We start from the raw sequence: 13,049 nt of genomic DNA on the forward strand, positions 1-13,049 counted from the left end.
TGGTATAAAAAGGGGACCATTCTTCTGCCCTGGGGAATTGTCAACAGGTTGGTTTTGGTTGATTGTGCTTTCAGTGGAAATGTGAATCTGTCCCTTATGTTCATGATGAGCTGTAGTTGATCTAGAGGCTTGATGACTTTCTGACTCAGCTTTTCGTCAGGACGGTGTTCCGGGCCGTGTTCTGTGTTGCCTGTTACAGCACATGGGGTAAAACGGGATACCTGGTTGTCCCCCAGCGGTAAGGGAAGAACAGCGATCAGGTGATGTCAGCCTCTTCCATCATAGTTTCGCCTAACAGAATCAGTCACATTAATTGTGTCCTATATCTGATTTATTACAATTTGCAAAATGGTGACTTTGCCTAATTCTGTGCATCCTCCTCCATCTATTTTAAAATTCATTTAATAACTTTGCTACTCAACATTTTGACCTCCAGCTCTCCTTCACCCTACTTCAGTTACTCATTCCCACAAACAGTCCTCCACTTCATTATTACCAACATCTTCAATGTCTATAATCTCAATTTCAAGCATTCTGTTCTGCAGCAACACCTTTTTATTTTCACTTTCCAGTTTCACTTCCCATCTTTTAGTTCCACTCAACTGTTACCATTTATCAGCCAACCACTACTTCCCATCCCCTTCACCCACCCGTGGCAATACAGGAGGTTTGTTTTTTTTTCCAATTAAGAACTTTTCCTCATCAACCGTACTGTGTAACTCTAAGACTCTGTGACAGAAAAGTAAAGTGTTTGTTACACAGTGTGATTCTATATCTCAGTGAAGCTGGAGGAAGAGATGAAAATGACTATCTTTCTCACTGTAAATTACCCATTTTATCTGTTATTATGCTCTTTTTCCTAAAATGTACTTTGTGTGATATTAATATTGTTATGCTAGCTTTCTATGCCATTGTTTGCATGATGGATCTGTTCCTTTCCTTCTACTTCCAACCAATCTCTTTTCTCATGTTTAAACTGCAACTCTTTTTTTCTAAAGAAAGATCTGAGTCGCCTTATAACAGGGACAAGAATTGGTGATTATAAATCCTCCCATAAAGCAAAACCCAGGCTGAGATGACTTCTCTGACTAAATTCTATCAAATATATAAAGAAAAAATAACATGAACACTTTATAAGCTCTGTCAGAAAAAAAGGGAGTATGAGCACATGTTTAAATTCATGAGTTGTTGACTAAAGCCGATTAGATTTTCCATTTAAGAAAATGAAATTCTTTCTTTTAAATTCATTTTTAACCTTTTTTTTTTTTTTTTTTTTCTTCTTATTTTTGGCCACATTGCACAGTTTTTAGAATCTTAGTTCCCTGACCAGGGATAGAACCCTGGCCAAGGCAATGAAAACGCTGAGTCCAAACTCCTAGACCTCCAGGGACTACCTTAAGTGTAACTCTTTTTCCATGTTTTAAAAATATATATATATTTTTTTATGTGGACCATTTTTAAAGTCTTTATGCCTCTGTTTTATGTTTTGAGGCATGTGGGATCTTAGTTCCCAAACCAGGGATGGAACAGACACCCCCTGCATAAGAAGGCAAGGTGTTAACCACTGGACTGCCAGGAAAGCCCCCTGAAGTGCAACTCTTGTCACAATATGGGCTTCCCCGATAGCTCAGTTGGCAAAGAATCTGCCTGTGATGCAGGAGACCCCGGTTCGATTCCTGGCTCAGGAAGATCCCCTGGAGAAGGGGTAGGTTACCCACTCCAATATTCTTGGCCTTCCCTGGTGGCTCAGCTGGTGAAGAATCCACCTGCAATGCAGGAGACCTGGGTTTGATCCCTGGGTTGGGAAGATCCCCTGGAGAAGGGAAAGGCTACCCACTCCAGTATTCTTGGCCTTCCCTGGTGGCTCAGCTGGTGAAGAACCCACCTGCAATGCAGGGGACCTGGATTTGATCCCTAGGTTGGGAAGATCCCCTGGAGAAGGGAAAGGCTACCCACTCCAGTATTCTGGCCTGGAGAATTCTGGGGACTATATAGTCCATGGGGTCACAAAGAGTTGGAAATGACTGAGTGACTTTCACTTTCTTGTCACAATATATGGTAACCTGTGTCTCCTTCCCATGTGACAGTGTATGTATTTCCAATGCAAACAGGCACAAGGGGGCAGTGCTTGTGTTCAAGTTAATATTTTATTTCTTCTTCTGGTTTCTGGTTACATTTTTGTACATTCTGCATGAAAATTCAGTTTTCTGGATGTGTATTATGCTTTTAAATGTAAACTTCAGCATTTAAAACATTCAAGTAACTTTGTCCACTGGCAATGATGCATCCACCTTCATGATCCATAGACACTCACAGTGTCCCTTGAACCAGCAGATCCTCCAGTGCGTGGAGGAATTCCACATAGCATCTCTCTCCTGTGGTTAAGACGATTCATCACTAGGGATGTTTCTGTTAAGTCTGGGAAGTGGAGGCTGGTGGCTATGTCCCATTGTTCTCTGGGCTGTGTCGGATCCCATATCCAAAGTATATGGCAAATCCTAGAAGGGAAATGAGATGATGAGAGGGGAAAGTAGGTGCTCCCCTCACTTACAAATGCCCAATAGGTCTCCTATCATGGTGTCTGACACAGTTCAGGGGAGAGGCAGTAGAAAGAATATTGCGCTCCGTCAGTCAAGAAACCTCTTTATCCCACTAACCACTCACCAATCGCCATCCAGATGCCAAATTGGACCCAGGTCTGAGTGGTCATCTGTATCATCAAGTAAACATTCACAAAGGTGCTCACCAGGAAGAGGGCAGGCAAAGCAGGGACCTGTGAGCAAAGTCAGTTCCTTCCTGAACACACCCCAGATATCTGAAAGGGAGATCTACCCCATGTGGACAGGAAGACTCCAGTTCTTCTCAGACTGTGTGCTCAGTGCTTAGTGAGACTGAGTTTCTAAAGCACTGAGTGTGAATCAGGGAAGAGTCCATTGGTTTCAGCAACTCCCCTTCTTCCCTGGTCCAGTGAAGGATGTTTAGACCTAAAGCATGCAGACCTCCTTCACTCAAGGTGGACACTTTGGGCACATAAGGGCACGTACCCTGAACCACCTAAGAGGCGAGGGGTCCTGGGGCTGCCTCCAGATGATGACCGTGACCCCAGTGATGAGCAGCAGCAGCAGAACAGCCACTGTTGTGAGCACAGGGTCTCCAGAGAACACCTGGCTGGGCCACCAGTACAGGATCAGGCTCAGGATTATCAGCAGGAGAACTGCAAGGGTCAAGGAGGAGGAGAACAGGCTGGACCCAGAAGACAAGGACGTCAAGACCTCGGGTCACACCCTTCCCCATGCTGCCCACCTCAGGAGGGGCCATCATATCTCCAAGACTCCTCAACTGGCAAAATACACACTCCAGTGCCATCCTGTCAATTTCAGAATATGACCAAAGAGAAATCCCACTGCTCACCAAGCAGGGAGGCACATCCATAGACAATCTGGCCAGATCTCTGGGTGGGGATGGTGCTGGGAGGGAACCATAGACTATTCAGAATGCCTGAGATTCCTGCTTCAGGTTCAGATTCTAAAGGACCTCCTTCAACTTCAGGCTCCATCTCAATTTCCTCCCCTGTTTTCTCCTTCTTGCTTCTATTTTGGACTGGTTGATGCCTGAATTAGAAATATTAAAGCAACATTAGTAACAGCCCCTACTGCTGATCCAACATCAGTCTGTCTAATGCCTCTTTCCCCAATCAATGGTAGCAGGACATTGACGAGGCAGCATGAAGGTAGAAGATGATTACCTCCCTATCAACCCTTACAAGTCAAAGACCATCCCCCCAGTCAAGGTGTCGTGGGGTCTCACCTGAGGACAAGGACAGAAAATGTCACCAGGGAGTAAGCCAGCAGGGACCGAAGTGACATGAGGTCCACCAGGTCAGTGAAATCGAAGAGTAACGCCATGACCGCTGGGATGAGGGAGCAAAGACGGTGGGGGGAGAGTGAGAAACCACTGGAAAAATGCACGTTAAGAAGTATGATTTTAAAAGGGTGAGTTTTGTTTATTTACCTGCAAGAGCTCCAGGAACCAAGACGGCCATGATGGGGGTTCCTGTGGGGGCAACGGTGCGGACAATGAGGGTGCGGACATTGGTGTGGGCATCGGTGTGGGCATCAGTGGGGGCAGGGATCCAGGCAAGACCCCGGAAAAGGAGCCCATCCTCTGCCATTGCATAGGTCAACTGAGCCATGATAAACATGATACTCAGAAGGCTGGAAGAGAAAATGGGAATGTGTGAGAAGGTGCAGAAGCAAGAGAGTCCGGGACTTTTGCTCCCTGGTCTACCTGGGGCAAGATGTCTTTCTCTCTAGTCTCTCAGTCCCAAGGGCTGGGGATACCCGAGCATCTGAGAGTAGAGGAGGAGAAAACCATGACACTGACCTGTAGGAAAGAATGCAGAGGATGCCAACAGCCACGACGTATTTGGCAGGCTCCCACCCAACGTAGACAAAGGCCTGGGGCAAGGGGCTCTCGAGCTGAATCAGGTAGTAGGGCACCATGAGGGTGAGGGCCGCTGAGACACCAAAACACACCAAAAAGCAGATGAAGAAGGAGATCACGACAGCCAAAGGGATGGACCACTGAGGACTGTTGGCTCTTACCCCTTCAGGATGAGAGGAGGTATTGGGTCAGTAAACACACTGGGGTGAAATCACCAAACCCACTGTACTCGTCAGGCTTCAAAAGGAACCTGAACTTCTACCCACCCCTTTGCCCAAGGGCAGCCCATTCTGTTCCCAAGCCCCTGATGGGGCATGCAAGGTCCGTGTTACCTGCTCTGACAATGTGAGCAAAACCAACAAATGCGTAGAAACATGTAGCTGCTCCCTGGAGAATTCCATCAAAAGCAAAAGGCACAAACCCTCCAGAACCCAGAAGGCCCAAGCTATGGTGAGAGGAGGAAAGAGGAGGAACATGGGTGAGGTGTGTTCGGCCATCTCTACTGGGCTCCTCCCTTCATACCACAAGTCCAGGGCTCCAGGGACCCCCACATTTGGACCATCAGTCCAGGTGTCATTAGTCCCCACTGTATTCCCAACTCTGCACACCACACACACATGCATTACTACAACCAAGTGTGCCCTCCTAACCTAGAGGCATCACCAGCTCCAGCTGCAGCCAAAGCATAGTCCTGTTCTGTGAGCTTCCAGTTGTGCAGGTCTCCCTTAATGAAGCCAGAGATGATGAGGAAGCTGACAACTAAAATGTTCAAGCCTGCGAACACTTTGCTAATCAGGGTTGACTCATAAACTCCCAGAGCCAGTAGTCCTGTAGGAAACATGGAAAATGAGACAAGAAAATAACTAAATCCAGGACTCCCCTCGTAGTCCATTGGTTAAGATCTGAGCTTCCACTACAGGGAGCATAGGCTCAATTCCTGGTCTGGGAAGGTCCCCATGCATTGCAGTGAGGCTAGAGAAATAAATAACTAAATCCAGAGGGACAGAAAGCAGCCTAGTGGGTGCCCAGGGTTGGTGGTTGTGGACAGATGGGCAGTGACTGCTCAGTGGGTACAGGGTTTCCTTTTGTTGTGATGAAAATGTTTGGTACTGGATGGGGTGGTGGTTACACCGCACTGGGAATGTACTAAGTGTCACTGAAATGGACACTTGCAGATGGATATTTTCTTACTGTGACCATCATCTCACAATATCCATGTATATGAAATCATCTTAATCTTTTACAAAGCTGTGTGTCAGCTGTTGTTGTGGTTCAGTTGCTCAGATATGTTTGATTCTTTGCAACCCCATGGACCGCAGCACCAGGCTCCCTTGTCCTTCACTATCTCCCAGAGTTTGCTCAAACTCATGTCCATTGAGTAAATCATGCCATTCAGCCATCTCATCCTCTGCCGTCCCCTTTTCCTCCTGCCCTCACTCTTTCTCAACATCAGGGTCTTTTCCAATGAGTCCATTCTTCTCATCAGGTGGCCAAAGGATTGGAGCTTCTGTTTCAGCATCAGTTCTTCCAATAAATATTCAGGACTGATTTCCTTTAGGATTGACTGGTTGGATCTCCTTCCAGTCCAAGGGATTTTCAAGTCTTCTCCAGCACCACAATCAAAAGTATCAATTTTTTGGTATTCAGCCTTCTTTATGGTTCACCTTCACATTTGTACATGACTACTAGAAAAACCACAGCTTTGACTATATGGACCTTTATCGGCAGTGATGCCTCTGCTTTTTAATATGCTGTCTAGGTTTGTCATAGCTTTTCTTCCAAGAAGCAAGTCCCTTTTAATTTCATGGCTGCAGTCCCCATCCACAGTGGTTTGGGAGCCCAAGAAAATAAAGTCTCTCACTGTTTCCAATTTTCCCCCATCTATTTGCCATGAAGTGAATTATATCTCAATAAAGCTAGGAAAAATAATAAAATGGTTAAATTTATGTGGACTTCCTCTCAGTTAAAAAAAAAAATCTTTGATCTCAGTATGGAGGAAGAAACTTGTTGGTCTAGGTAAGTGATTCCCAGCTGGGATGATTTTGTGCCCCAAGGGATGTTGGCACTGTCTGGAGACATTCCAATTGTCACAATTTGGGGGCTGGGTGTCACTGGTATCTAGTACATAAAGATCATAGATGCTGCTCAACATCCAACAATGGTTTTTTTGGGGGGTACCCCTCTTGTCATGTGGGATCTTAGTTCCCTGACTGGGGATTGAACCCAAACCTTCAGCAGGGAAAGCACAGTGTCCTAACCATTGGACCACCAGGGAATTCCCCCAACAATGATTTTTTTTTTATAAAGCAGAAATGCACAGGACAGCACCCCACACCAAAGAATGATCCAACTTAAATTACCAATAGTCCAACGGTAGGAAAAAATGTCTTGCCTTCCTCTCTTTCTTATTCCAAACCCTTTTTCCCAGTCCTAATTCCCCACCCTCCTGCCTTCAAGCCTTCCCCATGCCAGCTCCCCCTCCATACCCCGCTCTTCCCTTCTGTCTCTGGTCCCTTCTCACCTGTGAGCAGCAGCACCAGGCCCAGGGCAAGAAAATCTGGAAACGAGGCCAGGAAGTAGGGCATTTGCAGAGAGAAAGTTCCCCCTAATGCCTCAGAGATATGGTTCCCAATCAGGCTGTCAAAGGTGGAGCTCCAGGCCCGGGCTATACAGGCAGTGGCTGCAGCAACAGAAGAAGGATTTTTTACAAGCAGACAGAATTTGAACCCCTATTATGCGCTGTGTGAGACATATGGGGCAGGAGGTGAGCAAAAAAACACCTGATCTCAAAGATCTTCTCATGGGGTGGAGAAGGGAGACCCAAGTGATTCACAAAAAGGCCAAATATTTAATATGCTAGGAGACAGAAGTGATGGAAAACAAAGAAACACAGGTAAATGGGAGTAGGAGGGACTAGATCAGAGTTGAATTTTTAAGTTGAGGTGTAAGGGAAAATCCAGGAAGCCAACAGCTGAGCCAAGACTTCACTGTGGTCAGGGGATGAGCCTAGAGACTTGCCTCCCTCTCACCCACTCCCTATAGTTCCTTTCCTCTGGTTTCTCAGTCCATCAGTTAAGGAAAGCAGGATAGACCTGCATGCAATGAGGTTGTGCAGTTTTCCTGCCACCATTACCCCTCTCCCAACTCTGCCCCGAAGGTGGGTAACAGAGTTCTGATGAATGAGTGAAGCCCCCAAGTCATCTCTCCTACTTTCTCCATCTTAAGGGCCACTTCTCCCCACTCTCCATCATCTCACCAACAATTAAATACAGTAAGAGGTTCCAGCCAGTGATGAAGGCATACAGTTGTCCCATTGTGACATAGCTCACGAAATACCCAGTAATAGGTCCTTTTACTCTGGCTGCCAACTCGACATAGCAGAGCCCAGACAACACAGTAGTCACGCCGGCCACCAATAAGGAAAGGATGATTGCTGGTCCAGCTATGAATTTGGCCACTCCTCCAATCAGGATGTATATGCCAGCTCCCAACATGTTGTCCAAACCTATCCACACCAGGTCCAGGGTGTTCAGAGGATGGGTCTCGGGACTCTCAGGTTCCTTCCTGAGCTCTGGCTTCCTGCGGACCAGCTTCTGACCAAACTGGCGTAGATACTGACCCAGTATTGTAGACATAGTTGAGGAGGCTACGATCTGCTGAGAAAGCAAGGCACAAAGTCATCAAGGATGTCCATCTGCCCTTGACCCTGGAAGCTCAATTCCACGGAGCAATGGAGGGATGGGAGCAAGTGGTAAAAGGAGTCATTGGGCAAGTTCTCTCTGTGTGAGCTTTGGTTTCTTCAAACATAAAGAAGATTTTTAATGTTTCAAGGTCACTTGAAGATTTGCTTGAAGAGAAGTGAGGGGGATGAGAATATGTCTTCCCAAATGTGCCACTTTGGCTCACAGATTCTTTATGAGCTAGAGGTAATTAAGACCCAGAAAGCTTGGGGAAAGCTTCCTGTCACTCCCTTGTCTGTGTGTGTTAGTTGCTCAGTCATGTCTTTGCAACCCCTCTGACTCTTCTGTCCTTGGGGATTTTCCAGGCAAGAATACTGTAGTGGGTTGCCATGCCCTCCTCCAGGGGATCGTCCCAACCCAGATCTCCTGCATTGCGGGCAGATTCTTTACCATCTGAGCCACCCTTAAGAAACTTGTCACTATACAAATATTGTATGATTCCACTTCCATGAAGTTTCGAGAGGAGTCAAAGCCACAGAGACAGAAAGTAGAACGGTGATTTGCCAGGGGCTGGGGTTAAGGGGAAAATGGGGAGGTATTGTTAAATGGGGCACGGTTTCCATTTTACAAGATACAAAAGAGCTCTTAAGTTTGGCTGGACAGCAATGTAAATATAATTAACATTACTGAACTGTACACTTAAAAATTATTTAGATGGGAATTCCCTGGTGATCCAGTGGCTAGGAGTGAGAACTTTCACTGCCATGAACCTGCATTTGATCCCAGTTCCCCCACCCACAGATCCCCAAGGGGGAACTGTGAACCATGTGGGTGTTAGGGCTGAATTAAAAAAAAAAAAAAACTGTTATGATGGTAAATATTATGTTATGTATATTTTACTATCTTGTTGTTGCCAATGATAAATAATAGAGACCAGCTTCAAAGAGTTGCTGGGTGTAAAAAACCCTAAGGTGATTTAATACAAATCAACATAGCATTAACTTGAGCAAACTCGGGAGATGGTGGAGGACAGGGAAGCCTCATGTGCTACAGTCCATGGGCCATGAAGAGCCGGACATGACTGAGTGACTGAAGAAACTACCATCATCCCCTCCAGACAACAACATCTGCTGACAAGCAAGTCCTTTACTGTTCTCTCGTATCAGCAGATGAGGAACCCATAGATTCAAAAGGCGGGTGGTATACAAGAGACTGAAGTGGGTGGCCCATATATCATAAGCCCTGTATAAGGACAATCTTCACTATTGCTTGAGTACAAGTAACCCCACCCAAAAAAAAAGAGAGATAAAGAGACTGTCTGCCAATGTAGAAGACGTAGGAGACCCTGGTTCGATCCCTGGGTTGGGAAGATCCCCTGGAGGAGGAAATGGCAGCTACTCCAGTACTCTTGCCTGGAGAATCCCATGGACAGATGAGCCTGGTGGGCTAGAGTCCATAGTGTCGCAAAGAGTTAGACATGGTGAAGTGACTTAGCACACACACAAGAACCTCCAGGCACTGATCCAACCTCCCATCCCCCCACTCCCCCACCAACTGATTCTCACACAAAATACAAGAGCCCCCAGCTCCTGCTTTCATCTGTAAAACGGGTCTCTCCATCCTCAGGCTGGAGCTGTGCTGACCGCCTCCACTCTGGGGTTGCAGAGGTTTCTTTGGGAGGATGTGAACTCAGCACCCAGTCTCCCACAGAAGAGGGTGACCCGAGACTTACTGATCCTTGGAGCAGAGCCTGGAGCACCGGGTCAGTCAGGGAGGCTGAGGTTAAGCCGTGTGGGGCTGGAGCTGAGACATCTCCAAGAACCGAAGCGGGGAGTCCTGAGCACAGAAGACAGTCCTCACCCCGGGTTGCTGGGGTGGAGATGGGGCTGGGCGGGCGGGGAGCATCTGCCTTGTTGCTATCAGCCCTGACTCTTCTGTGGTTACCCTCGGGGGAGGTCCTGAGAGGGTTTTATTTTTTTTTAGGTAGTTAGGATGATTTTTTACTAATTAGTCAGACTACTGATGGTTGTGCGTGGTCTTTGTGGCTGCGCGCAGGCCTTCTCTAGTTGCTCGAGGGGGGCTGCTCTCTGAGGCGGTGCAGGAGCGTCTCACGGCCGTGACTTCTCTTGTTGTGCGGCAGAGGCTCTGGGGCTGGCGGTCTTCACCAGCTGCGGCATGTGGCCTCAGGAGCCCTGGCTCCTGGCTCTAGAGAACGGGCTCAGGAACTGTGGGCACAGGTTTAATTGCTCTACGGCATGTTGAATCTTCCTTGGTCAGGGATCGAACCTGAGTCCCCCGCATTGACAAGCAGATTCTCTACCAGCAGGGAAGGCCCTGAGATGTTTTCTTTGTTGTAGTAAAGTCGCATAACAAAATTTACTGTTTAATTCATGTTAAGTGTCCAATTCAGTCATGGCATGTATGCGTGTGTGCTAAGTCGCTTGAGTCGTGTCCGACTCTTTGCAACCCCGCCACTGTCCTCTGCCCTTGGGATTCTGCAGGCAAGAATACTGGAGTGGCTTGCTATTTCCTCCTCCAGGAGATCTTCCCAACCCAGGGATTGAATCCAGGTCTCCTACCTCTCCTGCTGGGCACCCGGGTTCTTTACCGCTAGTGCCACTTGGAAAGCCCCTCAGTCGTGTTAGGCATATTCATATTTTCTGCAACCAAATTCCAGAACATTTTTCACCTGGCAACACTGACTCTCTTAATTGTTCCTATTAAACAATAATTCCTTCTTTTTCCTTTTCTGGTGCCTGGCAATCACCATTCTACTTTCTGTCTCTACGAATCTGATGACTCTAGGGACTTCACTTAAATGGAATTACACAATAGTTCCCAAGTGTACTCACGCTTATTTTACTGAGTATGATATCTACAAGGTGCATCCATCATGTGTTAGAATGCCCTTCCCTTCTACTGCTGAATAATACTCTATTATTCGTACATATCACATTGGCTCATCCATCCTTTGGTCAGTGGGCACGTGGGTGGCTTTCATGTTTTAATTATTGTGAAAAATGCTGCTATGACCATGGATATACTCTCAGTTCTTTTTGACATATCCTCACAGGTATAATTGCTAGATTATAAGGCTCTAAGATTTTTATCTGCTTGTGATGGAGAAAATGTTCACATATTGAGGAATGGGGAAGTCATTAAGCTTATACATGGTTCATCTTGAACTGTGTGTGAACTAAAACAGTCTGTCTAACCCTCACAGCTCATCTGCTTTAACCATAGAGGTAAAGAGCATCTGGTTTGAAGATAAGAATGAGTAACTCCCTTCTCATGGCATCTATGTTAACACTCCCTCCAAGATAAGCTTCCATTCCTGGACACCAGGGTCCTGCTGTCTCACTGTCTATGTACTAAGTCAGTCTTTTTGAAACTTGAAGGAATACACCCTGTGGTGTGTGATGTGTGTTCTCTGTTTGGATGAGGCATAAGACTGTGCTGGAAGCCATGCTTCAGTGGGACAGTTCTGAGAATTTTCTGTGCATCTCTGCAGTGGGCATGGGTTCGATCCCTGGTTTGAGAGCTAAGGATCCTGCACACTCCCCTCCTCCCACATGCCATGCAGTAGGGCCAAAATAAGAAAATCAGAGCAGTTCTTCAGAATTATTTAAGAGGCTGCCTCCTGGGCTATAGTGCTCAGCTTGGCTCAAATAAAACCCTTTTTTATTCCTGTTAGATTGTTTGTTGATTCTTTCCATGGACACTTAAACTCATTTGATCATAAGGAACCATGAGATGTATGAGCTGTAAGACTTGGGACCCTACTTACAACCCTGCTCCCTCCCAGTCCTCTTGCTGGACTCCCCACTGTCTGCACATGACCTGAGACACCCCAGTGCAGAGGGACACACAAGCCCAGCTGCACCCCAACCAGGAGAAGGGGTGCTGAAAGCCTCTGATGTTAATTCAAACAACAGAAACATGGAACCAGCATCACGCGTGCACCCAGCCTTGCACAAAAGGATGGAAGAGGGTAAAGGGGATGTGACTTGGCCTGCTTCTTCAGGGAGCTCTGTTTGCTGGGAGAGCTGAGCACAGAGATGGAGAAGGAAAGCAATGTAAGAGATCAGCAGCCCTGCTCCTCCTGGAAGGAAACCCCGAGAGTGAGAGGGGAATGCTGCAGCTTTGGAGGATGCTAGTGAAGTGTTGACTAGATTCTGACTTGAGTCAAGTGACCCACATGCTAAAACACTGGGCACAAACTAGCAAAGTGAAGTGAAAGTCGCTCAGTCGTGTCCTACTCTTTGCGACCCGATTCTACAGGCCAGAATACTGGAGTGGGTAGCCTTTTCCTTCTCCAGGGGATCTTCCCAACCCAGGGATCAGACCAAGGTCTCCCGCATTGCAGGTGGATTCTTAACCAGCTGAGCCACCAGGGAAGCCCAAGAATACATGAGTGGGAGCCTATCCCTTTCCGGTTGATCTTTCTGAGTCAGGATCAAACCGGGGTCTCCTGCCTTGCAGGCAGATTCTATACCATCTGGGCTATCAGGGAGCAGAAGGAGACATAAATGCAGTACTTGACTGACTGTCATATTAACTTGTTTTTTTTTTTTTTAACTTTTTTTTTAACTTGCTTTTTAACATTGAAGTATAGTTGATTTCGGAGAAGGCAATGGCACCCCACTCCAATACTCTTGCCTGGAAAATCCCATGGATGGAGGAGCCTGGTGGGCTGCAGTCCAAGGGGTCGCAAACAGTCGGACACGACTAGCGACTTCACTTTCACTTTTCACTTTCATGTATTGGAGAAGGAAATGGCAACCCACTCCAGTGTTCTTGCCTGGAGAATCCCAGGGATGGGGGACCCTGGTGGGCTGCCGTCTAAGGGGTCACACAGAGTCGGACAAGACTGAAGCGATTTACCAGCAGCAGCAGCAGCATAATTGATTTACAATATTGTAAATT

At 46.9% G+C, this 13,049-nt stretch overlaps 1 protein-coding gene across 1 annotated transcript; it reads right to left on the reverse strand.

Annotated features, from left to right (window-relative positions):
- Positions 1-2,412: 2,412 nt before the first annotated feature.
- LOC136157646 (cationic amino acid transporter 3-like) lies at positions 2,413-8,078 on the reverse strand. Its single transcript, XM_065919464.1, is given in 12 exon segments — positions 2,413-2,498; positions 2,665-2,773; positions 3,045-3,214; positions 3,412-3,611; positions 3,808-3,910; positions 4,012-4,053; positions 4,087-4,214; positions 4,384-4,606; positions 4,776-4,888; positions 5,094-5,271; positions 6,965-7,123; positions 7,700-8,078. Coding segments are annotated over 12 exon segments (1,890 nt in total).
- Between the last annotated feature and the right edge of the window lie 4,971 nt (positions 8,079-13,049).

This window comes from Muntiacus reevesi, chromosome 2, assembly GCF_963930625.1.
Source record: "Muntiacus reevesi chromosome 2, mMunRee1.1, whole genome shotgun sequence".
NCBI classification, from domain to species: Eukaryota; Metazoa; Chordata; class Mammalia; order Artiodactyla; family Cervidae; genus Muntiacus; species Muntiacus reevesi.